Here is a 26,650-nt window from a genome sequence, read left to right as displayed (position 1 = left end):
TCTTGAAAATGAGATTATCTGTGGAGAGAAGTTTGCTACTTCAATGTGCATTATGTAGGACCATGATAGTATTGGATGTGAATACTCATCCTGGAGGTGTTTTAGATCGTTTCTGACTGTGACACTTTTTTTCCAAATAATTATGCAACGACACATTTCTGACTGAGGCTTTGTGCCGTGTTTTTAAGAAGGGATTTTTCTGAACTCACTTGACTTCAGGAGAAACAGTCGGCTTGAAGTCGGGTGGCAGCTCTGTCCTGCACTTGGGGCAGGAGTGTCTGTTTTGCTCGATGCATTTTTGGAGGCAGGGCACGCAGAAGACGTGCTGACAGGGTAGGACGGACGGCTCAGTGAGCGCCCGCAGACAGACGGGGCAGGAAATACCAAACCTTTCACAGAACAAAACATATGAAGAGACTCATCACAACACGGGGATCCTACTTAAATAATTCACAAAGTTTCAGCTCGTCGGAATAAATGATTCACTGAAACACTGAAAACAAATATTATAAGTGGAGAGGAAGATCCTGACCTCAGCTCCCTGCTGATACACTCTTCATGAAAAGAGTTGAGGATGCGGATCAGCTGCTGAAGAGTCTCCACGCTCCTTAAGTCAGGGGACTCCTGCATCATCTGTTGAGAATGAAAAACATCTGATATGACTTCTTTTTCTCCCCCGACACAACTCCCTCCCAAATCACAGCAACCAAAGCATTTTACATGTCCTGCTTACGTCAAACTCCTGATGAGATTATAACTACTTTTATGTGGAAATCTATTTTCCTTTCTTATCCTCTCTCCCAGTGAGCAAACATCCAAGACCTCATTTCTACCACAGAAACAGTTTTTACTCACGTTCAGGTGAAGGTTGCAGTGTTTGAGACTCAGTTCTCTCAGTCTTGAGTCACTCTGTTTGATTTTAAAGATGACAGTCTGGATGAAAGACACAACGACCAGCATCCCTTGCCACAGTGACCTAAGAGGAGGAATGAGCTCTTAAATTAAACCATGAAACATGCTCATTTCATTTTCCTCTCCTGTACGTCAAAGCCAGACTCACCTGATGGAGTCCAGATGTTGCAGACAGCCGGGGCTGCACAGGGTGCTATACTTCTGACCAAACACTCGATCCAAACACGGCTGCACAAATTCCACTCTGCTCACAAAGGACGCACACTCTCCATGAGACGTCACAGTCAGTAGTTTGGTCTGCTCAACACACATGCCGAGAGCTAAAATGTCCTCCACCTGTCAAGACAAAAGACATCAAGCTAACTACGGGATCATCAAATGTTTGTTGGATACAATTTGATCTGCTATGATACGATATGATATAATCCTGGATTTTCCCTTCATGACATCACAAAGGGCAGTAAACCCTCCCCCAGGTGGGTGACACTCCCACAGCTAGGTGTTTGTTCTGCCCTCTGAGTCTGCCTTCTCACCGTAAACAATAGGACATGGAGCGAGAAAGACCGAGTACACCCAAGCCCTTCCAGAGAGGGGGCGTGGTCAGACACAGCTCATTTACATATTTAAAGCTACAGACACAGAAACAGCCTGTTCTGAGCAGGGCTGAAATAGAGGGGTTTATAGGCATGATCAAATACAGGATCAGAGTGGATTTAGAACAAGAAACTTTTTTAGAAACTGAAAAGGAGGATAATATATGACCTTTAAGTTCAAGGTTAAGGTGGAAAAAGATCATGGCTTGGTCAACGTTAACATAGGACACGAACCGCAGTCCCTTGTTGTTGTCTGGTAAAAAAAATCTTCCTGGCCAATGAGTGGTGGCCAATCACAACACAACAGATCTGGGCAATCTTGAAAAAAAACATAACCAGTTCCCACCATTTCGTGGTGCTCCCTCTTTGACCCTTGCTGAAGGACATCAGTGGCTAGCTGGGGCTGCAGCTGAAATATGTGGCCGAGAGTGTCCAGTCTGGGGGCGAAATGTTTGGCAGCAGCGTGTATCCAAGCAGGGGAGAGGTCAGAAACAACCCCCAAGGTCCTCTGAAGCTCAGACACACAGCCCAGCAACGCCCCGGTGAACACCTGTACATGAAGAATGAAAAGTCAGGGCTATTTACCTGTTTCCAGAATATGTATCGTGCAAATGTGGGACCCATAACGTCCGTACCCGCAGGTTGTCCTTCGACTTGATCTTCAAGGAGAGCAGCAGAAAGTCTTGTAGATATCGCTGGCTGTACTCCAGTCTCTCCTCCTCTGAGAGTTTCTGTAAGTGAGTGCCCAGCCGGCCGTTCTTAAAGGTGCTCACAAACTGGAGGATCCTCTCCGTGTCTTTTGTTACTGGGGATCAATTATAAGAGTCAGAACCAAGTATTTATGAACAGAACCACAATTAAAAAAAGAAAGGTATGGTCTGTTTACAGTTGTAAAAAAAGAGACAAATGCAAACCTGGCATGAATTCGGATTCTTCCCAAAGACTTTCAAGGTGATTTCTAAAGAGCCAGCTGAAAGCAGCGGAGCAGGGATGTTCTTCACCGTCCAACATGAAATAGTGCTGCACAAGCACTTCCTGATCTGACTCACTAGAAATAATAATAACAATAAAGACCAATAATGCATCGTTTTATCTATTTCACTGTCGAAATTACGCAGAGGAAGTAACCCACAGTACCTTTGGTTTTGCAGAGGTGTTAGGTCTGAAATCTGTGAATCAGCAAAGATGTCCAACCAGAACTTCATCAGGCCCCAACTGAGCTGGTCATCGGAGAGCAGGTCCAGATTTGCATATCTGTCCATCATTTCAAACATGCTGGCCAAGATTGGAGTCACAGTAGACTGAAGACATCTCCACAGGGTGTGTCTTTAAGTTTAAAACACAACATGAAAGAGCTACTCAGCTGCAGGGACACTGCATGTTGTCGATTTTGCCGGTAACTCAATGCAAAATGTCAATGTTCACAGTCCAAAATCCGACTAGGTCTTATAGACTGGTGCGACTTATATTGCTGATTTTAGAGTACTTTATCCTTATACAGTTGCTACACAACTTTACCTCAGAGTTCCCCCCTCCTGAAGAGCCTGGCGTTTCTTCGCTTCTCTGTTCACCCATTCTTTTGGCGAGCCCATCATATCTTCTCTCTGTGCCAAGGCCCGCGCAACTCTAGCCAACAACATCTCCTGGAAGTGGGCTTTGAAGAACATAGTCCAGATCAACCAGAAACCAAAGTTATAGAATGTATTTGCTGATACATTAAGGCCACCACGTTATGGTTGCTTTGAGACAAAATAAAACCCTGTTGGACCCCATCAGACACATTCAAGCAGAATTAAAGCATCAACATCCAAACTAAAGCACTCTAAACATTACTATATTTACCTCCTTTAAGGCCTTGACCAGTTCCCAGAAGAGTAAGAAGGATGTGCATCCGCTGCATGCTTCGAGATGTCATGCCATTGGTGTCCCTCAGCAAACCAACAGCTTTTTGAATGCATGATCTCACCAAAGATAGTCTGTGGAGGTGGGCTCTATCTGCCTGTAGAAAACATAATAAAATGTAACCATTACACATACACATGAAGAGGAAACACATGGTTTAGTTACTCTTCAACTCACATTTGTATCTACCTTGGAGTCTTCAATTTCTCTCAACGTCTCTCCGTCATCCATGTGTTCTATTAAAGGTCAAGGAAGCTGTTTATATCACTGTTTATGTTCCCTTTGACAAGAATGAAACCACTTAATTTTCCTTTTGATATGCAACACACTTTTAAAAGCTCAGAAGATGTTCCTACCTGCAGGTGCGGGCTTGAGTAGGTCACTAATGAGTGTACCACAGAAAACCAACAGGTTCAGGCTCATGTCCTCTGAATCCCTGAGGTCATCGACATGAGCTGAGTGCCAGACTCCTTCGATATGAAAGACAAAACACTGCTTCAAAATTGTACTACATCGTTGTGAAATAAAGCCAGTACATAATTACATTCCAATATTGATCATAACTGACGTATTCCTCACCTCCTTGGAAACCATTGTACTGAGACTGACTTGAGATTCTCGAAACCTTCACGATAAAAATCACCCAACAGGTCGGATCCTCCAGTGACATCAAGTAATTCATGGAGCAATATCTGGTTGAAAATGGAATCATAAACCAATATGAAGTGCCTGTTATGTCCTCTTAACACCAAGCACAAAATAATCTTTGGAGGGATGTTGACGTTAGGCCCTACTTTGCTGATGCTATGAGCTCCTCGCTGCAATGGGATTCCTCCATGTCCATCTGGACTAACAAGATGTGCAGAGAGTGCCCAGCATTCTGAAGGAAGCCCCTGAGACAAAAAAGGAAGTAAGATTCACAATTAAAAAAGGAAACTAAAAATGAGAATGTCCATAATCGGAATAGTTTGTACCGTATCTTGTTGCAGAAGGAGACTTCAGTGTCAAATTGGTGGAGTGACAGCAGGAGGATTTTGTTGGTTTGCAGTCCGAGGGCTTGGGCTACGTATCTGACATCCGATTTGGTTAACAAGCTGGAGAATGTCGTTATCTACGTGAAACCAGAAAGGGGTCAGAGATATCTTGTAAATCATGTTCAGTTATGATGAAAGCCAAGTTGGAGTCATGGTTTAAAGCCTACCTCAAGAAACTTCCTCGACCCGTGGTGCTTGCTCAAGCAATCCTCCAAGAAATCTCGGAGTGAATGGTGATGCTGCTGCTGGAAATACATTCTCTGTAGTTTTTCCTTCTCATGGTTTGCTAAATCTGAATACTTGAGCCTCATCACAGCATCAGGGGTGGCACAGTTCAACAAGAGACGTTTAGCTAGATCTAAGACTTCTTCTTCCTTGTTACCTCCAGACCCAACAAGGTTTTCTGTCTCCATCATTTCTTCACTCTCAGACATCACCTTATTCCCAACCTCACACACCTCAATATGCTCATTGTCATTATTTTCCATTAACTCATAGTCCTGCTCTTTGACATCAGTCTCTATGTCCATTGGATCATGTATCTGATCATCTTCCTTGGCAGTTTCCTTTTTTGGAACTTCAAAGTTTGATTCAGGTGTTTCCTTTGGTTCATCCTCTTCCAGAGAGACATTTTTTCCAGTGAGTTCATGATGTCCTTCTGCACTCTCTGCAACCTTTTGTTGTTTCCTTTCTAGTGCTTGCAGCAGGGCACTTGCGCAGGCATCACCATGGTAGCCAACAAATATGTCAGAAAGCTTAAAATCCTCTGATGCCTCACCAGAGAATTCCTTGACCCACTCCTTCAGTTTGTCTAGAACCCTGTGCTGCCATGGTTCCAGATCGGTACTCCTATCCACCCTGTGTTTTTCAAGTCTGTTGATGAGAGGCATGGGAAAGTGCTCGTAGACCTTCTTCTGGTCCTCCACTACCACCAATCGGAAGTGTGCATGGACACGACATTTGACTCTGTGAGAGCCAAGACCAAGATCAACGTATTGCTGCTTGCTGAGGTAAACATAATACTGGTTCAAGGCATCGTACAGGCTTTCATAAAGATTTTGCATGTTGAGGAGGATGACGGTACGCCCTGTCTCCATGCACATTTTCACCCTGTTAACATTTCGGCAGATCTGGGCATATTCCTGGTCCTTTGGGAATCCTGAGCCAAAGACAATCTCAGGTGTTTGATAGTCTCCTTTGGCAAAGATCTGTTGTTGAAGGATATGGAGAGCAGCGTTGTTGGTGGTCAGCAAAAGGAGGTAACGGCTCTCATGGTTTGTGTCACAGTCAAGATTCTTTTTCACCATTTGCAAGGTGCTTGGTCTGGGTATTTCTGTTAAGTTTTGAAGAACCTCTTGGAAAAATACGACAGGGTCAAAAACCTCTGGTTGTCCGCTGAAGTTTCGCAAGATGGCCTCTACAAGCTGTCCACCATCTGGCTCTTGCTGTGTGGATTTGACTACAGCAAAGATCATTTTGACCAGACTGTAATAATCCCTCAGACCAAAGAACTGATTCTTTGTGGTTTCTTTACAGATGCCCAAGAAGGCCTTGGCCAAAGGCGGAAAGAGGTGTTTGATCTTTAGGAGAATTTGTTTGGAGGATGAACAAATTCCTTTGGCAGTTTCCACAAGTTCATCCTCACTTGGATCCCATCTGGACACAAATATTCCTCTGTTCATCTTTGCTGGGTCAAGAGCCCAGTTAGAAATGCCAACAAAGCCAACTTTCATGTGTGGATCTGGCTTTTCATTGTCAATGCAACCATCCTCCAAGAGAGGATGAAGGGTCTTCAAGGGCATCTGAGGAGAATCCTCTGCTAGACCTATCTCATCAAGCACCACCACTGATACATATTCGTCCATGTTTTTGTCTTTCTGGAAGCGGGCACAGTTCTTGAATGTCCCTATGATGCCCTCAGGACTTGAGTGAGGACTGCACTGGAAGGAGACCATGTGAACTTGCTTAAGGTTCTTGAATAGATCATGATGGGAGGTCTGTCCCTGCATGGCATCAGCAACCACTGTTTTAGCAAGTGACTTGGAGCTACCTGGCTTGCCAACCAGAAAGAGAGGGATCCTGAGCTCGATGCACACCACCATGAGGAACACATTTTCTTTGAGTGCAACATTTTTGGCTATGGTCTCTCTGGTCTGTATGTTCTGGAGGAAGAAATCTTGACAGGATGAAATCACCTCCTGCAATGCTGCTGAAGAGCGGAAAGGGTCTGGAAAGTACCCACAGATCACAGAGAGGTACTCCTCTTTGGAGATCAGAGAAGGGTAGTAGCAGACTCCAACTGATAGAATCAAGCATATCAGTGTTTTACCAGCCTCATTAAGATGTGAGCAGTTTTGCAAAAGGACCTCATTGTGCCGGTAAAACCATATCAGCACTTTCATGGACCTCTCCACATCTCTCAGACTCACAAAACTGCACTCGTTTTTACGACTTCGCATGTATTTCTGTGAGGCTCCCAGCACATTTGAAATGATGTCCTTGCAGACCAATGGCAGACAATGGTCTTGAACCTTCTTTTGGACTATCTGTTTGATGTAGGAAAGTTCAGTCGAATCACTCAGCTGACCAAAATCCCACACTAAAGTAGCCATGCTCGGGGGCAGAGGATGAACTCTGTACACCAGCTGCCTTAGAGGAACTTTGCCAAGACGGTCTTCTGTTTCATTTGCCTTCACCCTGTAACCTAATCCTGCACGTTCCAAACGTTCCACCATTTCAGGTGAGTGTTTCCTGTAAGGATTGCAAGCGGCTATTATTTTCAAGCCACTGCCTGCCTTCAGAGGTTCTCCTTTCATGGAATGGTCACACAGGATTTCTTTGATGGCAAAAATGGCCTCTGTGGTGTTTGCTTCATCAAAGAACAAAATAGTGTCAAGCTTGTGCAGTCTACGGTTCTCTTCAGCTAGTTTCTCGGCCTCCCTCACCTTTCTGTAGATCATCTCTGCTGTAGTCCCACCATGTACCTTGACCAGTACCATGTTCTCTACTGGTCTTTCCTCTTTCTGCAAGTCACAAAGGAAGCCAACTAATCTGGTTTTTCCACAGCCGGTCTCGCCCATGATGACAACTGGAATTCCACATCGGAATCTCATGTGTATGGCCAACATCTTCATCACATTGTCAGCGGTGAGCTCATATGATGGGTCTGGATCAAACTTACTGGATGTCATCCCTTTCTTTGCACCAACAACACTTGAAATCCTCTTGATTTTGACCTGCCTGTCCAACTGGTCAAAGTCTTCGGTGAGAGAGATTCTTTGACGTTCCAAACCTTGAAACAGCTCTTTGGACATCACATCTTCTATCAGGACCTTGAGGCTGTGAGGATCAACTGCACAGAGTCTGTTTTGCCTCGGAGACATCTTCACGTTGAAGCCAAGGAAAGACATTGAGTATCTGTCCTCATTGAAGAAAATGTATGGGTGGGACTCATTTTCCCAATGCTTACGAATTGTAAGGCGGGTAAGAAGATCATCTTCCTGACTGTTATCAATGTGTAGCATTAGACTTTCATCGAATGTGTTCAGAGATGGCGAGGCAAAATCTCTTGCCATTAGTATCATGAACTTCACGATAAAGCCTTTGAAACCTGGCAGCTGGTCAGCCAGAAAATCTGGATCACAGAAAATTGAGTTTTCACAGTCTTTCAGTTGCACATTGAGAAACCAGGAGAAGTTTTTCAGCTCAGCCCAAGAGGGATCATTCATTCCACAGAAGTACAAAAAGTGGTTTATACAATCAATGGGGTCCCCCACTCTTGATCTGTCCGTGTACTTGAAACGATCCAGATTCATGTTGCTATTGTACTGCCTGAGGTACTGATAGGGCCTTTGAATTCCCTCACTGCAGAACTCCTGCCCATCCATGAGTGGATCAAAGCTCTGTTTTGAAAGAACCCCTCCACTCTCCATCAGCCGCTTCACCTCTTTTGGAGGTCTACAATGAATGGTAGGCAGAATGTCAAGAAGTCCAAGCCTTGCCTGTGTGAGAAAATTAAACACATAAGTTCATAAAACCATTGAATCATAACATAGTAAAAACTAGGGGTAAAGTCGGTCATTCCCATGTGCATCTTCCCCTGAAAATGTAAGGATGTTTTTAGGAGTTTTGTGCAAGTGTGGCCATAACAAAATAAGTTATAAAACAGACATATAGTGCTTTCACACTTGCAGAAACCTCATGAAAAACTCCTGATATTTGCAGGATAGATTTGGCAAGTTTTTCATGGGCGCAACCCACAAACTCAGCTCTGCTGCTCATCCCAAAAATGCATGATCCTTACAAATGTGGCACCATTTAAAAGGGTAATAAACAGGATTTCCAACTGTATAAGATTAATTGCCAAGAAGCATTGTTACAACAAAGAAAAAATCTACAAAATATAAATTTCCTTATTTTTTATGCGATATTTAGATATTTTCAGGAGTGCATATGTAAAAATGGCTATAGCTACCTGTTTTGGCTGGTTTTGAGGTGATGCTTTTGTTCTTAGGACTTCAACAGTGATCAAGTGAGTGACATTCCTTCTCCATAGCATGCCATGGCTGTCGCTCAAACAGCCCAGTACTAACAGATGGAACAGGAGCTCCTCCAGCCCTGAACGAACCTGACAGGTAAGAAAGTAAAAAAAGAAAACTCCAATATGCAACCAACAAGAGACAAGCCATGTGCAGAGATGCTTGAATACTTACTCCAGAAGTGTCAATGTGCAGGAGAACAGGGTCTTGCTCTCTCAAAGGTTCCAGTTTCTCAGAGAGACTCTTAATCAAGGAGTCTACATCAACAGAGGGATCTATGAGTCTGATGGTGATGTGTTCTGCTCTGGACGATTTCTGTCTGACTTTCTCAGACAAACGTTCCACATACAGGGATTTACCTATTGACAGAAAAAATGTGCACATGAATAAAATTACTATATAGATGGATTGGATGTTGCTCTTAACAGCCTTTATGGATAAACTATTACCTAACTTACACAAAGCATTAAAAAACATGTTTTAGTTCATCTATTGTTGCTGTTTAATCGGCTCATGAAAACAAATCCCAACAAAGGCCTTACCCACTGCAGGACGGGAAGATGACACCATCCAGACTGAGAGTTGTTGTGGAGAAACAGATGAGACAGGGTTCTTTGTGTTTTGAGTGAAGTGACGAAGTAGGTATTTCCTAGCAGTCTCTGCGGTAAGACTCGTATAAGCCTGTAATTTGTCATTGCTGAAGAAAGAGGGCACATATCTGTGCTGGTGCACAACTGGACTGATTATTACCAAACGATAACGCGGGCTGGCACTTCTCTCGAGACCCTCAAACATTTCCCCAAGAGCCACACTGACATCGTATCCCAGCAGTCCTGGATTGACAAGGGAGTATATCTTCTGCAGGTTTGGTTCAGAGCCTTGGCCGAGAGCTCTGCGGAGAAAGATCTCCACCTCCTCCTCTGTGGTCTCCTCTTTGCAGACTAAAACCTCATCAGAAGAGGGCAGAGGCTGCTCTGGACTCTCCATGTAAAAGGACAGCACAGTGGTAAAAACCTCTGCACTGGGACACAGCACAAGATTGGGTTTCCCCTCCTGTAGAATGGGTGGGAGGTTCCTGATCATGTATTGCTGGTTCATTTCAGAAAGGCACGAAAGGAAATGGGCCAAAGAAGAGATATCTAAATGCTCGTGGAGGCACTGAGGCATGTTGTCCTTGAATTCACACCAAAGCTTTTCAAGACTGTCTTCATCATGCTTCCTGGTGGCATCAGCTTCAGATTTCATGTCAACATCATCTTCATCCTCGGAAGAAAATTGCATCAAATCCTGCGCCTCATTGGTGTGTTCTGGTGACTCAACGGATGGTTCGTAGTATTCATCTTCATTTTCAAACTCAAAATCTTCCAACTCATCATGCCTCGACTTCAGACTTTCTGCATTTGTGTATGCTGCTCTGATATCAGCTAGAGTGCACTGAGGCTTGATTGGAAATAGTAAATGCCATAATTGTGCAGGGACTAAAGCTTTCCCTTGACACACTTTATGTATCCAGTGACACAGGTACACCATCTGCTCTGAGGTGAAGTGGTTCAACAGGCTGAAGTTAGAGCGCATCTCACTGATGAAGGAATGCCATTCTTTTTGGCAGCTCTCCATGGAGTGAGACAGATTTTGTAGCTGCTCAGTCACCTCACCAGAGTACACCATCTCTTTACCCAACAGGGTCAAGAAAGTGGTTTTGATGCAAGGTTGCTGTAGCGGACAGCACTGGACCTCCGCACGCCATTCTCTAAAGAGCATGTTGCCTGATGTTTGCATCTGAAGAAGGATGCCCCCAAGTCTCTGAACTCCTTCAAAAACCTAGAGTGAATGTGGACAACAGTTTAGGGATGTGTATATAGTTGAGCAAAACAAATCCTCTACATCATGTTTTGAAATATTAAAGCTGAACAAATGTTCAACAACAAGATTTGATCAATTGAGCATAGAAAGGGTAAAACAATATTTCAATGATGCATGCTTAGGAATGGGGGCTAAAATAGTTCTTCCCGAAGGGTTATTGTTTATGACAAACTCAACATCTTTTAAAGAACCCGTGTTCAGTTCTGGATGAATACTTGTCATTAGTATTCAGCATGTACGCATTAAGGTTTCTTAACGGTTAAACATCATCTGAATTACTAGTCAGTTAAAAGAATCATTTAACATTTGTACAAGTTGGCCCTCGATGCCGGTCAAATGTTATGCTCAAAATTCTGCACAGCCATCCGCAACTGTGAGGACATTTTTTTAACCTTGTATTTATGTAAAAATGGGCATTTTGTAAAGGTTTGCATGATACTTTCTGGCCTCTTGAAGCCAGCCTCTTGTGGACACTTGAGGAACTGCAGTTTTTTTGCCCTCATGCATTGGCTTCATTTTTAAACCCGGAGTTTGCCACTTGGTGGATATACACACTCACTATTACCAAACTCTTCTTTCCCCTCAAAACTCCAGAGCTTTTTAGCACATCATTTTTGGTTTTACTGTTTAAGTAGGAAATGTTCACATCTCTCACTCTCAGCAAAGAGAAGGCCTAGCTGAAGAAGCCAAAAGCTAGCTTATTGTAGATAGCAGTGGATCTACATCAGTGTGGGACCAGTTTAGAGTCTCAGCTGTTCAAAAATCATCTTTAACCCCTTTTTCCAAATGTTTATAAGCAAACACATTTCAGTTTTAAAATCATGCAACTGACCTCTGTGAACCTGTTGACTTGCTCCCTGCCGTGCTCCCCTTTGGATGACATGAGCATGAGTTTGTTCTGCAGCTCCAGCAGCTCTTCAAGCTTGTAGCTCTTCTCATCTCTGCCCTTTGTTACTGTGACATGTATCATGTTTTGTAGACATCTCTACACACAGTGAATAAAAACGCTTGTTAAAAAAGTTTATGAAAACCCATGAATGTGGCATTTTGATCCTTTCTTCGACGTAAGTAGTAGTCTTACCTTCTCTGTGTTTTGATCAGACCAGCCTATGTGATAAACTCCATGATCATTGATCGAAGAAGCCAGAGAAAGAGAGGACTGCTCCACGGAGCCATGGGTCTCCTTCAGTGCTTTGAGCCAGCTCAGAAGTCGAGTAGACTCTCTCTGGAAAACAATTTCAGTGGCATCAATGTGAGGCACAGTATTAGAATAACCTGGAGGTCTCTGATTGTTTGTAATATTGGCTGAGGACATCTGGTCCTCCAAGCAAGCAGCCAGGGTTCAAGTCCGACCTGTGGCTCCTTTCTCACTCCCACTCTCTCTCTCCCGATTTCCTACTCCATCCTCTATCCACTATCCAGCTAAATAAAGCCCAAAAGGAAATTTAAAAAAAAAGAAAAATTTTACAAGAAGAATGCAGCACTTTATTTATTGTTGCTAGGCAACCACTAAATTACCTGCTTGGACACTATCCAATCAATGTCTTCAAATACAAAAAAAAAAGAGGGAAAAAGCCAGGAGGTGGGCTCCAATACAAACTGTGACGTTTGTGTGGTATCTTATAAACCCTGTATGTCTGAAAGTTACCCATTGCATCGCTCTGCCCCCCCCCCCCCCAGAGACAACGTGGATGATAGGCAGCGTCTCGACGTTTCCATCAGGACAGTCAGAAAATTAAAGTTAATTCCAGACGTCACAAAACGCTGACGTTGGGGAGTGATTCCCCGAGGTAATGCTAACCCAGAGCTAATAGGGCTACTGCCACAGTTACAGGACTTGAATGGCTGCGTTTTAATGAGGGTGGGATGAGTACCAATTTGTCTGGGAGCTTCTCGTCTCGAGCTTGGGTGTCCCACACCTGCTGAGCACATTCCATGAACTCCCTGAAGCCAGCATCGATGGGGAGGGAGTAGAGCAGAGGGCCATAGCCCATCACGGCGTCATGGAAACAGGCCACCTGGTCGATCTCTGTGTCGTTCTCTCCTGCAGAGATGGCGGCCAGGTCGACATAGACCTTCACATCGCTCATATCTATGTGGGAGACAGAGAAGTGAGCAGAGAGTCTCATCAACTTAGGACATCTAATGTTTGCATGATGTGGAGATATTTTATCAAAAGCAAGTGTCCTACTTTGAAGGTGTTCCTTGACCCAACTGACCAGAGTTTGACTCTCCAGAAACTCTTCCAGACAGGCCGTCTGCTGCCTGGTGACTGTGGAGAGCTGCTGTCTGGCATGAAAGAGGTCTTCACTCAGAGACCCCAGGGCCCTTTGTTTAAATGCGTCTTCTTCCTGTTGAAATGCACATGACACTAGGATTAACACTTTTTTGTATAAGCAAATCAGCACAATAATGCAGATTTGTACCTTTAGTGTTCCCTCTTCTATGCATGTTTTTTTTATATTCTTTACTTGTACGTCTTCTTATAAATCTAGTTTTACTACTGTCAGATTCTTTTAAATGCATGGTGTGCTGTGGTCAATACTACGGTGCCCAAAACAAAGACATTTCAGTCCCAAAACAACGACTTTTGAAAAGCAAAATATCTGACAAACCATCACATTTAAAGAAACACGACCAAATTTCACACAACATGGCCGTCTTTACTGATGTGTTTTGTCCTGTGTTATTGTGTTATTTAACTTTTTCTTCATTGCCACTTAAAGGTTTTATATGTGATTTTTTGATCCAGCAGATGTCGCCCTTGACCACCAGCAAGAAACCAAAACAACTTGTGCTGCATTGTTGTGTTAGCATGCTAATGCTAGCGATCTTTATTACGCTCGTATCTTCACACTGCATGTAAATTTACCTGAAATGAGCGTGATCTAGAAACACAGTTAAGCAGTGAGTACAGTATGTTATTCTTCTTTTCTCTAGTCCCTCAATTAAACAACTTTTATACACGAGGGGAGGAGTCAGCCGGCCGTCCTGACGATGTAAACAAAGTGAAGATAGGACTCTGAAAACTCTGAAAACATCACAGACAGTGGGACTCGGGTGTTACACCCATTGTAGACAGTCATGACTCACAGAGTTATTTTCAGAGGAGATACTTGATTTATATTTAAGTGTGAAAAATCACATATTAAGACATATGAATCCATCCAGTTGCCATTGGACAAGAAGGGGTTAAACCTACTGGCAATTTAGGGTCACCAATTAACCTAAGAAGCATGTCTTTGGACTGTGGGAGGAAGCTGGAGAACCCAAGCATGCATGCGGAGAACATGCTAACCCTAACTCCCCACAGAGAGGCTCCTGTCCAACAGGGATTCGAATCAAGAACCTTCTAACTGTGAGGTAACAGCGCTAACCATTGCACCCCCATTCAGCCCACATGTCCCCCTGAAAGTAATGTTTAAACTTAACATGAGATCACAAGAGTATTACCAGCTGGCTAAGAGTGTCTATTTCTGTGAAGTTCCCAGAAAGCGGGAGTTTCTCAGCGATCTTCAGCATCACCGTGGCTGCAGCGGCTGCTTCATGGAGCTGCCGATACTCCTGAATCTGACCGAGTCTCAGCTCCACCCACTTCTCTTCGGGCCTGAACCTTCCTGACTCACTCAACGTCTTTGACATCAGACTCATTTCCGTCCTCATCAGCTCCCCGTCTCCTTTGTCACCAGAGTCCACCAAAGCCTGATCGACCTGCTCGAAAGTGACGTCTGCGTTTGCGATGCTGACACCGAGCCGACAGAACTCGGTCAGCAGCGGGTTCCAGATGTTCTCGCAGATCTGCGTCAGGCTGACAGCGACAGGAGCTGGGGTGGGTTGCCTGGATGATGCCAAAGACGCAGCCCCCTTGACCCAGGAGGACAGAATCAGGTTGCTGTGGTGCAGATTGTGCATCTCATGGGCCATCTTCAAGGCGTTCATGCTGGTTTTATACCAGAGGATCTGCGGAGGCCCCATCTTCCCCAATTTCCCGTCAGCGTCGAAGGCCCGAACAAGCACCAGTTGGTTCAGGCAAACAGTCTGGAGATCTGCACCGTGCTGCTTCTCGAGAGGCGACATCTCAGGAACTGTTTGAATAAGACTCATATTATTAATCAAAACAAATCAACCTGCAAAAACAATGACATTAAAACCAATCTCTAAGGTTTGATGTTTTTACCTGTGATGCTTTCTGTAACCTTCGCTATCATCTTTATCAGCGTTTCCATCTGCTGTTTCCACAGCATGAAAGAGTTCAAATCCTCCTCTCTCTGAGCCAAAACAAAGTCTGCCTCCACGGGAACAACCTCAGAGTCTGTGTTTTTCTTGTCTGTGGAAAAACAACATGCAGCTATTATTAGGCCTGCATGATGTGGAAAGTGTAACATTGTTCAATATCGCATGCATATAAGCTATAACTCATGTGTTCTGTTTGTGATGGTTTGCACAATGCATGTGTTTGTTTTGCCTTTATTTTAAGAGGAGCAATATGTAACTATGTCCCCTAGTGCTTAAAACGGGTACTGCAGTCCAAATTCTAAACATTGTAGAGAGCTGTCGACGCACACGCAGGTTGCCATGTGGTGGACACTGAAGCTTCAGTGTTTAGCCAGCTCTGCGTCGGTCTGAAAATAATTTGTCTTGTAAATTGCGATATTCAGACCACTGTGATGCGTTGATTACGAATGCTCGTCTCATCATGATGAAGGTGAAATTGTGATTCATTGCAGAGCTACCATGATGGGATTTGTTAGGGTTCGTACACTGCTGGTAGAGCTTCTTAAACTGGTCTTTATATTTCAGGCAGGTCCGTAGATGTCCCAGAAGTATGTTTCCTTGAAGCAGAGACTCGACCAGAGATTGAAGAGAAAACAGAGAGTTGTGGACGACCAGTCCTGCATCGTCATTCACACGGATCGACTTCCAATTTCCTGAGCAAAAAACAACGACATTCAAACTTTTAATGACACAGATTAAAACACTTTTAAGTTACAAGGGGAAAAAATTGGGTGAAATGATGGACCTTGAGACAGAAGGTGGTTGACAGCGGACTGCGGATGGAGCAGCTGGACGACAGAGTTGTCTCTGAATCGAGCTGCGGACTCGACAACAACAGCAGACAGGACGGCTTCGGGGAGATTCTTCACCTTTGAGCCGAGACTCCGCAGCAGGTCTCCCTCCTGCTCTCTCTGATTGGACAAGGCAAAGCCAGGCAGGGTTATTTATAGAGACCAGAGGCACTAACACTTGCAGAAATCTCCTGAAAAAACTCAGGATATTTGCAGGAAGAGCTGCTAAATTCTTCGCTCAGACTTCTCCCGGAGTTTCTCCTGCCAGAACCCTAGTATTTACTGAGACTACGTCCATGTTTTCTACAATCTATGAGTGAGATTTGTACCACACCTGGCAGATTGATTTGATTGCAGATTGACACAACTCGTCGAAACAGGTCTGTACAACATCATGGCTTTTCCTGATGGACGCAGAGGAAGACTCATGACAGCAGAGCAGAACTTGATCCACCTCCTTTTCCTGTAGAGAAAAAAACAGTTCAGATGAGCTGCCAAAAGGAAAGCATTCAGCTGCTGGAACAGGATTACTTATTAAGATCTGGTCCGGATCTGATAACACCAAGACAAGCGTCTTTTTTTCATCAATCAATAAACCAATACTGACCTTGGAAATCCTCTTCTTCAGATCTTTGCTCAGTCTCAGAATCCAACGGGATGAAACCTCTTCAAGAGAGCTTTGAACCCTCAGCAGTGCATCCCACATCTGGACATGGAACAGAGGACAGGAGTGTATTTAAAGAACGAGTCAGCAGCTTTCTCTTAAAAAATAAAAAAACTTATACAGAAGCAATGTCGCTTAATCATGACATCTGCCCCTCCGTACATGTGTGGTGGTGACTGTGTCTGCAGAGATCCTGTCCTGTGACTGGATTTCATGTTTTCGTTTGGTTTGGTTGACTCTGGACATTTCAGGGCGGGGAGTTTAGGAGTAGATACAATTAAGGGATTGGATCCTATTCAAACCAGCGAATGTGCAAACACAGATATAGCAGCAAAGAAGAGACAATAAGCAGAGTTGGTCTGCTTCCTGTTGGACAGGTAGGTGCCAAACACCGGCGGTTAGCTGTTGCTAGCGTGTGCTAGCTTGCAGTGTAGGTACCAAGCAGTAAACGTACACACTACGTCCTGCAGTGAGGGTGAGCTTCTGGGGGTGATGAGCCCAGGAGGAGGGGTCTAGATTGAATGTTGTGTTCAAGTGATATATGAAAAACATGGCTCATCTTATTTCTTTTCTCTATTTTATCGATGTAATCCATGTGCAAACTGCTTACCTCGATTTCCTTTGGATAGCTGAGTGTTTTCGATGGCCCTACAAGTGGTTTTTGCAGCAATCCATCTCTCCACTCACTGATTCTCTGATGCACGGCATGCAGCTCTTCAAACAGTTTCTGCTTTAAGGAGTCATCTTCGGACTTCTAAAAGGGCACAGATGGAAAACAGTAAGTTACAGAAATAGAAGATAGAAGACAGAGAAGAGAAGAGATTCTTACCTCTTCCCTCAGTTTAGCTTCAAAAATATCTGCTAATTTCAGCAGGAGCTGGTAGGACAGGACTACAGTTTGGTACCCGGGGACGAGCCGAACGACCCCACACGTGTTCTTCACCAAACTGACGCTGCTCAGGAAGGCTGGCTTTATATTCCCAGATTGACTCAATCTATTGACACAAAGTAAAAGCTAGAGTACAAACAAAGGGCATCAGTGGGACATTTAGACTATTAAATGATCTTTACCTGTCCTTCTCGTTGTCCACCTTCAGCAGGATATGGGTCAAGTTTTTCTGCACAAAGACAGAACAAAGATTAGTCTTCATAAAGGTAGCATAATGTTATCTTAATGTTAAACACTGTCAGGAGTTTTCCACCTTCAAGATGTCCTGAGTTCTGACGTAATCTCTGTCCTCTGCACACTTTCTCAGTCTGTACATCAGACTCTGGATCAGGTGTTCTGCAGGGACTCCGGTCTGCTCTGAGAGGTCGGGTAGATCGTCAAATGCGACCAGAGATAACCAGCTCACCTGCAGCAGAGGCTTCTCTTTAACCAGAGGCAACTGAGTCTGGATCAAAGTCAGCATCCTCCTGTGTTCAAAAGAAAAAATGTTATCAAGACAGAATGTGATCTGTTTCAGGGCAGAAAGGAGGTTGACGTCTCACACTCACTTTCTTTCGTCAGGGTAGGACTGAACGCTCTCCCTGAACTTGCAGAAAAAGACATGTTCCAGTCCGGACCAGTTCTCCTCTTGGACGTCCGGACCGACTTTTTCTGCGTCGGCTCCCGGCTGTCTGAGCGTGAAGAGCAGAGGAACGAGCAGGACGAGCTCGGACACTGTCTGCTGCGCACATAGATTCATCAGACCCAACACAACACTGAAAGAGAGACACAGAGGAGCATGAGGCTCCGTGTTACTGGGTCATACATTAATCTTAATAAATACTGTAACCAATCAGGTCCATGGTACGCTATGAGAACACCAAGGCCGTGTACTTTGCATTGTTTCAAGGATTATGTGCGTTTAAGCCTGTAAACACTCAGTTTAGAAGACAAAAACAGAACTTAAAATGTGTCTTCTTTCGAGCTTGAAAGAGGCAAATGTGTGCTCAAACGGGCCGTTTGGAGATTGTCCCTTCATGACATCACAAAGGGCAGTAGCCCCTCCCCCAGGTGGGTGACACTCCCACAGCTAGATGTTGTGACTTTAAAGTTCACATATTATTTAAAATCCTCTTCTCCATGTTTCTCTAACACTAACATGTGTCTCTAGTCTGTCTACAAACCCCCCAATGATGAGAAAAGTCCATCCTCTCTGTCTTCTGCCTGCTCCACTTTTCAGAAAATGTGTGCTCAAACAGGCCGTTTGGAGATTTTCCCTTCATGACATCACAAAGGGCAGTAGCCCCTCCCCCAGGTGGGTGACACTCCCACAGCTAGGTGTTTGTTCTGCCCTCTGAGTCTGCCTTCTCACCGTAAACAATAGGACATGGAGCTAGAAAGACCGAGGACACCCAAGCCCTTCCAGAGAGGGGGCGTGGTCAGACACAGCTCATTTACATATTTAAAGGTACAGACACAGAAACAGCCTGTTCTGAGCAGGGCTGAAATAGAGGGGTTTATAGACATGATCAAATACAGGATCAGAGTGGATTTAGAACAAGAAACTTCACACACATGATTTGAGGAGCTCTGAGAATTATTTAAACTGAAGAAGAGGAGGAGGATATGTGACCTTTAAGTCCGCCCAGTTGTCATGGAGATGGCATTGATAAGAACTAAGCAATCTTTTGTCCGTAAAGAAGACCTCGAAATGAAATTGAAAGCTTTTAAACATTTTATAAGTTGTCACCCGTTATGTCAATCTTGTAGTCAGACTTACAACTGTGGATGGGTAAAAGAACTATGAAACCCGTCCAGGTTTTCTTTGTTCCTCGCTGCCTCTGAGGACACCAGGTGACACAGCTCGGCCCAGTCTTTCACTCCGAGGTTGATTTCGCACTTTCTGGTCACGATGAAGACAGACAGACCCAGAACAAGAGGCATGGTGCTCCTGCAGCTGCTGAGACGTTCCACATTTGACTCTCCTTTTAAGATCTGAACCAGCTTGTCTGAAACCAGCTCTAACGTCTGTAAAGTAAAATAACATTTAGCTAAAGAGACAAAGCACTGGAGGTTTTATAACAAATGCTTGACTCTTCTTTTCGCACTGACCTTAACCACAGGAGGCTGTGAGTTATCAGGAAAGTTCATCCTCTGGTGTGCAGAACCGAGGCTGAACATGAAATGCATCAAGTTATCACACAAGCTGTCAATGCTCTGTTTGTCTGATGGGTTCCACTTCTGGAAGATTCTGCTCAGAAGGTCTCTGGCTGACCACTGCCAGACGTCGAATAGCTCCGCACCTTTTTGTTTCTTCAAGCCGACCATCTGAAGAATATTCTGCACTGTGGATCCAGCCTCCATGCGACTAATGAAGCCTTCGTAAAGATGCAGCTCTGTAGGACACACAGGCATGAGATCAGTTTATGGGAAAAGAAAACCACACACTGGACATACTGGAACTAAAAGGTTTGTTTACCGTACCTTTGCCGTCATATGGAATTTGAACGTGTCTGGTTGTAGTTCCTGAAATCTCTTTGTTCCGTTGCTTCACACTGTACCAGTAAGTCATCCAGTTCCCTCTATGTAAGATTCTTTCTTCAACAGAGAGACTGGCTTCGACCAGATAACCGTCCTCCTTCAGTCCTCTAAAGAGTCAATATTGGACATTTGTTGACATATTGGACATTGAATCTTTTTAACGAGTGTTTGAAGACAGCATTTGAGGGATCAAAGCAATAAATATGTGTGTCTGTGTGTGTGTGTGTTTATCTATATCTATCTCTACAGATGGAAGATAGATCTAAGAAAGATATAGGCCGATATTTCCCCTGTAATATCGGTACTGACGTACCAGTCAGAAGTCAGTCGGGCCCTACATGAGATATCTTAAGGTGTTTTCACATAGTTTTGTGCAAGGGTGAAAGCACCGAATGTGTTACATCTTTCACTGATATTATCAATACTTACACAAAATGAGTTATTTCTAAAGGGTCTTGTCCTCCGTCATAACACAGCATGAGCTGATTGTACTCTTTATTGAATCTGAACTTCTTGTCCAGGACAGCGTAGATGTGAAAGGTGAACATGGGAACACCAGGAGGATCACTGAGGAGAGAGATCAAAACAATCTTACTAAATCTTACTGCGATAAAAATGCTCATAATACTTTAACCCTCATGCATCACTATGGACATTTTTGTCCATTTGGTCAAATGTTTCCTCTTCATCTGGTCATCATTTTGTCTGTTAGTGCATATGGCACACATTTTTAGTAAGAAAGTCTCTTGACACATTTTGGAATGCACATTTTATTTTTTTAATAGATCAATAGAACACTGAAACATGTTTACTACCCTCTGAAGTCACTCAGGACAAAAATGTCCACTTACAAAAAACTGCTTTAAAAATAGAACAGATTGATATTTTTTTCTACTTTTTTCTGCATAAATCTCTTAAACAACTTCAGCCCTGCTCAAAACTATCAAACATTCAATCATTTTTAGGAATTTAACCCTTTAAATGCCGGTTTGATTACTTGATGTCACTGTTGTTATTTATGAAAAAAAACACAAACATGAGTTATTTTCCATAAAACAAATATTTGGTGGCTGGGGGATTTTTAAAAAAATCAGTCTTGGATATGTCAAAGATTATCCAAAATATTGACTTTGATGCATTGTTAGTTTTTGTGTAGCATCAGATTTAAAATGTAGTTCCCTGTTTGGACATTGGAGGGCGAAAATGTCCAATTTACAAAAACTGATATAAAAATAGAACAGATTTATTTTTTTCTACTTTTTATTTCTGCATAAATCTCTTAAACAACTTCAGTCCTGCTCAAAACTATCAAACATTGAATAATTATCAGGAATTTAACCCTTTAAATGCCAGAATCATGTAATCAAACTGGCATTTAAAGGGTTAAATTCCTGATAATTACTCAATATTTGATATTTTTGAGCAGGGCTGAAGCTGTTTAAGAGATTTATGCAACAAAAAGAAAAAGTAGAAAAAAATATGAATCTGTTCTATTTTTATATCAGTTTTTTGGCATGTACATTTTTGTCCTAAGTGACTTAAGAGGGCAGTAAATTAAACTGATGCCTGAGGGTTCATTTCTTTGATTCTTCTGCACAAATTGTGTCTTTAAACTCTCATAAACACACATAACAATCAAAGAGTCAACAGGACTCATCGATGCTGCTGCTTTGGATCACTCACCGTGTGTTCTGTGAGGTTTTATCTGCAGCTTTGGAGTCTTTCACACCGGACTTCTTCTTCTCACTCCCGCCCTCTCCAGCCACGGCCGAGGCGTAAGACTGCGGTGTGCCACTTTTTCCAGCCGGTGAATCTGTGGGAGTATCGGAGGTTTCTGCCCCTTTAGACTCTGGTCCTTTAGACTCTGGTCCTTTAGACTCTGACCCTTCAGGAGGATTCTGCTCCCCTGCTGAATCTTTTTCCTTTTCTGGACTCTCATTCTGCTTTAAAGGAGCCGCCTGGTCATCCTGTGACTTGGCCTCAGGTGTGTGTTTGTCTGGTTCCGGCTCTGCTCCAGGATCGTTTTCAGCGCCAGGTTTGGTCTTTTCGTCGACTTGTTTCGGCTCACTGGTCTCCGTCTGCGTTGCCTGGTCGCTCTGAAGAACAACTGGAGTCTGTGTGAACTTGTGTGCTCCTTTCTGTTTCCTCGTCTGAGTCTGAGCTTGCACCATCCGAACGTCTTTGTGAACTTCTGTGTTCTCCTCTGCTGTCAGGTTGTCGTCCACATGTTGTGTTTCTGCAGGTGTGCTCTCCTGAGTTTGACACTCAGAGTCGACGACCTCCATCTTGTCTTTGTCTGCGTGATCACTTTTCAAATCTGCATCAGTATATGTTGTTCGTCCATGTCTCCTCCTCCTCCTTCTTCTCTCCTTGTCCTGAACTTTCCTGCTTGGATTGCTCGGCCCTTCTTTCTGAAAAAACACAACAACACACACTCTGACTGAGGACCTCACATCCTGTTTTCAATGATTCAGATTCTCAGATGTTTTTTTTAAAGACTGTATTTCTACCTCTGGTTTTTTGCGGGCTCTTTTGGTCACGACATCCTCCGCTTTCTGGGATCCAGCCGGTGCACTGGGGGGGTTCCTCGCTCCCTCGTCCATCTGTAGGGACTCTGTTCACGGGGAGTCCCCAATTCCCTTTTTTTTTTTTGTCTCTGAAAATGAAAAAACAAACAAACAGGCTGTTACTTTCATCTCTGCAAATCTCTGGGAGACTCTCTCAGTGGGGATGAATTTGATTGGATCGTTAGCTTTGTCGATTGATTTTTAATTGGTCGGAAAAATGAGTAACCGCCCCTGAGTGCAGGATGAGTCATCAGATATGTGAACGATAAAGATAAAGATAAATATCAACTTTATTGATCCCCCATGGGGGAATTTATTTTGTCACAACAGCTCAAGAAACAGGAAACAGGAATATAATTATCAAAAATAACAAGAAGTTAAAAATTCAAACTTTTTTTTGCACAAAAACAAAACCAAACAAGCACAACAATAAAAGACAGAACAGTCGAGGATACAAACTATCAACAGGAAGGGCAGAGATCCTACAGGAACACAAGAATGAGTCCTCTTTAAGAAATGATTAATGGAGTTTCTTTTAATGGAGACTTTAATCACCACTATGACATCTTTAATTAGCTTTTATCAAGTCGTCAAAAAAACAACATTTCAGTCAAGAAGAAGACTTTATTTCAATGATTTAAATACTTGGCGGTGTGGCTCTGGGATCTCCCTGCCCCTCCCGAGCAGACAAGGAAATCTTAAGACAGGAAGAGAAGCAGCAAACAGAGCATCATGCACAGGGAGCAGCAAGGAGTAGGTGGCATGAGTTCTATTTGTCCAATAGGACGCTTTGAAACAAATCAGGAAGAGGGTTTGCATGAGATCAGCTGTTACCAAAAACACTAAGGCGTGACTCCGTTCAATTCATTATTTCATATTTGAACTTTGAGATACTACGAGCCCCTGAATGTCATGATTTGGTTTTTATATTTTGTAGATTTTTCTGGTTTAATTTCTCATTATTCGCTGGTGTTTGTTTCCTAGTTTAGTCTTTAGTGTTTCCTGTATTATTTTGTAATTTCATATCCTTGTTGTGTCCCTCTATGTTCTAGTAGTGTGTGTTATTGTTGTCACATTCTTAAGTTCTCTGAGTCATTACTGCTCCCTGGTTTATGTTGTAGTTCTTCTCTTTCTTCCTGCCTCTCTCTCTGTGTGTTTCGCTCCAGTCCTGATATAAATATAATGTTTTAAATAACCATGAAGCCTTTTCATCCTTATTAAAGGCTACTTCTTTAATCTAAAATCTTAAATCTAATAGTTCCACTCCCACTAATACTGCCATGAAATATCGCATCTGTTACCAAAACCAGCTGATTTCTGTGAGTCTTTTTGAGGCCATGCAGGGAGCATACATGATTGTGATTTACGTCCAATAAAAAAGTGTAAAGATGAAGCCTTGCTGAGAGAAATTGCAGCTGGTGCCTTCAGAAGTAGGACGCAGGATTAGGGCCACTTTTACAAACTCTTCAAAGACTTATTTCCTTGGTAATAATAACCGAGTCTTTTCCCAGTCAATGCCAGTGGACACATTATTCCATTCAAATGTAGATGCATGTTTACTACAGGTGTCTCTCTGAATTATTTACATTTGTTATTAGTTTGAACACGTTTCAAGTCTGTTTTCTGTTGACAGATAATCGGTGAGTTACGTAATAATAACTAAACAACATGAAGTATTATTATTTCATTTCCTGAAAAGCGCAGCAAGATTTTAAGTGTAATTAAAATGTTAACTTACCCTTTCTTACAGCTGACAAGTTCAGTTCAGTTCAGTTAAACTGCTCACCTGTCTGACAATAACTGAGATATTTAGCAGATTACCAGATGTGACCTCCAACGAGAAACTACAAGAGACCGTCAACAAGTTCGTGACTCACTGTAAAGCGAATTAAAATTAACGCCGAAAATTATCTTTCTACGTAAACCACAGGTTTGTTAAGTTTATTTATGAATCAGTAAAAATAAAACACGTAATATAAGTCTTCTACAATTTGTTAAAATTAATTTATGTTGCTGTTTTGAAGGGTTTTCGTTTTTTGTTTAGTAACAATTTTTATTGACGGTCCCTAAATCTGAAGTTCATCGTTTCAGTTTCATTTCTCTCCGACTCTCATCAAACAAGAAACTTACGCTGCGTTCAGGTGCTGATGGGAAGTTTCAATATCGATGTCGAATGTGTGGAACCATAACCGTAACCTGTCTAAAGATTTAAAGATGATGTTGCTGTGTTTTTGTCTACACTCATGCACTTTAACTTATATCAATACTGTCCATTTACAACTCTGTTTTTGCACATTTACATTTAATCTTCCATATTTAATCTTCCATATTTAAGACTAGTAATGCTTAGTTAAATCCTGGTTGTATATATTCACATTCTTAGTTTTGAAGCTTATTTACTTTGTATTTAATATTATATTGTGTTTTTTTGCTCATATTGTGTGTTTGGACAACCTGCTGCTGTAACGCCACAATTTCCCAGTTTGGGATCAATAAAGTAATTCTATTCTATTCTATTATATTCTGTGTCATTTTTGTGTTTTTCTTTCACAACATATTACGACTGAAAATCTACCATCCCAGCGATACAAAAAAAAGTGTATGATTTATTTTATACGGTCAATTTTATTTGTCTAAGTTTGTACAGTGTGAAGAAATTTGTCACAGTGAAAAACCTAATACAACGTTAAAATGTTATTAACAGATTAATGTAACTGTAACAGCTACCAAATATCAGCTACAAGGCTTCAGATCATTTATTACCAACAGGTCCTGAGGAGAGCGTTTGACCTTTGACCCCTCAGGTTGTAGTTTCAGAGCTCCTGTGAGGAAGACTTATATACTCCAGGTCTCATTTGTACCCGTTGCAATTCATATATTAAACAGCATTTAGCCCTTTGGTTGCTGTTGTTGCACTTGACCTGCACATTTGCACACATCCACTTTGCACTAACTTAGTAAAAAATCACGTTTGGTCTGATTTTACTGCAATGTTTTATATTGTTTTATATTGTTTTATATTGTTGTCTGATTTTACGGTGATGTTGTCCTCGTGTTTGTTGTCGTCTGCGTGCTCCTGCTGCAAAACAAATTTCCCCTTCTGGGACAAAAAAAGAAACTGACTCTGAAAAACAATTTTTATTTTTAAATGTGAAATAATGGAATCTCGAACATGCAGGGGAAAAAAAGCGATACACACATTTTACACACATTTCAAAGTTCAACATTTCAAAGACAATGAACTCAACACTCGTGTCAATAAAGGCTAAACATCCTCCTGATCATGAGGCGCCATCTAGTGGTAAAGCAGCGTATTACTTTATTAAAACATTGCTGTTAAATGGCATATTTATATGAGAGATAAACACATACGGGAAGGTAATACTGTGAGAAAACAAAGATGAATAAATAAATTAAGCAGCGGTTACAAATACATTCCAATGATTTAACATCGTTTTGCAAAACAGTGAAACTTTTATTGAGAGTTCGTTCAATCTCGTTTATGTCCTGCAAATTAGTGATAACATTAAAGGTCACATATCCTCCTCCTTTTATAAAAGTTTAAATAAGTCTCAGAGCTCCTCTTCAACATGTGTGTGAAGTTTCTTGTTCTAAATCCACTCTGATCCTGTATTTGATCATGTCTATAAACCCCTCTATTTCAGCCCTGCTCAGAACAGGCTGTTTCTGTGTCTGTACCTTTAAATATGTAAATGAGCTGTGTCTGACCACGCCCCCCTCTCTGGAAGGGCTTGGGTGTACTCGGTGCTTTCTCGCTTCATGTCCTATTGTTTACGATGAGAAGGCAGACTCAGAGGGCAGAACAAACACCTAGCTGTGGGAGTGTCACCCACCTGGGGGAGGGGCTACTGCCCTTTGTGATGTCATGAAGGGAGAATATCCAAACAGCCTGTTTGAGCACACATTTTCTGAAAAGTGGAGCAGGCAGAAGACGGAGAGGATGGACTTTTCTCATCATTGGGGGATTTGTAGACGGACTAGAGACACATGGAGAATATGTGACCTTTAAAGTCTTTCTATG

General features: G+C 42.7%; 2 protein-coding genes across 2 annotated transcripts in view; both read right to left on the bottom strand.

The window, feature by feature from the left end:
* rnf213b (ring finger protein 213b) overlaps nucleotides 1-20,599 on the bottom strand; it is a 33,543-nt gene extending 12,944 nt beyond the window's left edge. Inside the window, exons 1-38 of the mRNA XM_061027860.1 lie at nucleotides 20,471-20,599; nucleotides 19,985-20,148; nucleotides 19,613-19,896; nucleotides 19,281-19,528; nucleotides 18,070-18,276; nucleotides 17,775-17,988; nucleotides 17,644-17,690; nucleotides 17,402-17,567; nucleotides 17,183-17,326; nucleotides 16,516-16,614; nucleotides 16,243-16,371; nucleotides 15,863-16,028; nucleotides 15,603-15,770; nucleotides 15,020-15,169; nucleotides 14,296-14,927; nucleotides 13,034-13,193; nucleotides 12,717-12,934; nucleotides 11,924-12,067; nucleotides 11,675-11,827; nucleotides 9,522-10,800; nucleotides 9,154-9,338; nucleotides 8,916-9,068; nucleotides 4,609-8,442; nucleotides 4,382-4,518; nucleotides 4,202-4,300; nucleotides 3,987-4,099; nucleotides 3,764-3,877; nucleotides 3,597-3,643; nucleotides 3,348-3,504; nucleotides 3,024-3,159; nucleotides 2,643-2,831; nucleotides 2,420-2,553; nucleotides 2,141-2,310; nucleotides 1,852-2,055; nucleotides 1,061-1,248; nucleotides 856-976; nucleotides 533-633; nucleotides 210-389 (exon numbers count right to left, since the gene is read on the bottom strand). Of these exons, the coding sequence (XP_060883843.1) occupies nucleotides 210-389; nucleotides 533-633; nucleotides 856-976; nucleotides 1,061-1,248; nucleotides 1,852-2,055; nucleotides 2,141-2,310; nucleotides 2,420-2,553; nucleotides 2,643-2,831; nucleotides 3,024-3,159; nucleotides 3,348-3,504; nucleotides 3,597-3,643; nucleotides 3,764-3,877; nucleotides 3,987-4,099; nucleotides 4,202-4,300; nucleotides 4,382-4,518; nucleotides 4,609-8,442; nucleotides 8,916-9,068; nucleotides 9,154-9,338; nucleotides 9,522-10,800; nucleotides 11,675-11,827; nucleotides 11,924-12,067; nucleotides 12,717-12,934; nucleotides 13,034-13,193; nucleotides 14,296-14,927; nucleotides 15,020-15,169; nucleotides 15,603-15,770; nucleotides 15,863-16,028; nucleotides 16,243-16,371; nucleotides 16,516-16,614; nucleotides 17,183-17,326; nucleotides 17,402-17,567; nucleotides 17,644-17,690; nucleotides 17,775-17,988; nucleotides 18,070-18,276; nucleotides 19,281-19,528; nucleotides 19,613-19,896; nucleotides 19,985-20,148; nucleotides 20,471-20,589 (11,153 nt within the window). The 5' untranslated portion in view covers nucleotides 20,590-20,599. The remainder of the gene's footprint in view (nucleotides 1-209; nucleotides 390-532; nucleotides 634-855; nucleotides 977-1,060; nucleotides 1,249-1,851; nucleotides 2,056-2,140; nucleotides 2,311-2,419; nucleotides 2,554-2,642; nucleotides 2,832-3,023; nucleotides 3,160-3,347; nucleotides 3,505-3,596; nucleotides 3,644-3,763; nucleotides 3,878-3,986; nucleotides 4,100-4,201; nucleotides 4,301-4,381; nucleotides 4,519-4,608; nucleotides 8,443-8,915; nucleotides 9,069-9,153; nucleotides 9,339-9,521; nucleotides 10,801-11,674; nucleotides 11,828-11,923; nucleotides 12,068-12,716; nucleotides 12,935-13,033; nucleotides 13,194-14,295; nucleotides 14,928-15,019; nucleotides 15,170-15,602; nucleotides 15,771-15,862; nucleotides 16,029-16,242; nucleotides 16,372-16,515; nucleotides 16,615-17,182; nucleotides 17,327-17,401; nucleotides 17,568-17,643; nucleotides 17,691-17,774; nucleotides 17,989-18,069; nucleotides 18,277-19,280; nucleotides 19,529-19,612; nucleotides 19,897-19,984; nucleotides 20,149-20,470) is intronic.
* A 69-nt stretch (nucleotides 20,600-20,668) lies between these two features.
* LOC132955162 (serrate RNA effector molecule homolog) lies at nucleotides 20,669-24,446 on the bottom strand. Its single transcript, XM_061027914.1, has 3 exons — nucleotides 24,347-24,446; nucleotides 22,552-22,697; nucleotides 20,669-22,452 (listed from the first exon to the last, which is right to left on the bottom strand). Exons 2-3 carry the CDS (start codon nucleotides 22,642-22,644, stop codon nucleotides 21,721-21,723), a joined length of 825 nt encoding a protein of 274 aa, XP_060883897.1. The 5' UTR covers nucleotides 22,645-22,697; nucleotides 24,347-24,446; the 3' UTR covers nucleotides 20,669-21,720.
* Nucleotides 24,447-26,650: the final 2,204 nt, after the last annotated feature.

Source organism: Labrus mixtus, chromosome 21, assembly GCF_963584025.1.
Source record: "Labrus mixtus chromosome 21, fLabMix1.1, whole genome shotgun sequence".
NCBI lineage: Eukaryota > Metazoa > Chordata > Actinopteri > Labriformes > Labridae > Labrus > Labrus mixtus.
The sequence above is the reverse complement of the archived record's forward strand: the minus strand, read 5'-3'. Positions and strand labels throughout refer to the sequence as shown.

What these genes read in the sequence shown, in the direction of transcription:
- LOC132955162 (XM_061027914.1), bottom strand. Translation starts at nt 22,644, where the DNA reads ATGGACGAGGGAGCGAGGAACCCCCCCAGTGCACCGGCTGGATCCCAG. An exon ending in GAGCCCGCAAAAAACCAGAG is followed by an intron (nt 22,453 to 22,551) that starts GTAGAAATACAG and finishes GTGTTTTTTCAG; the next exon opens with AAAGAAGGGCCGAGCAATCC.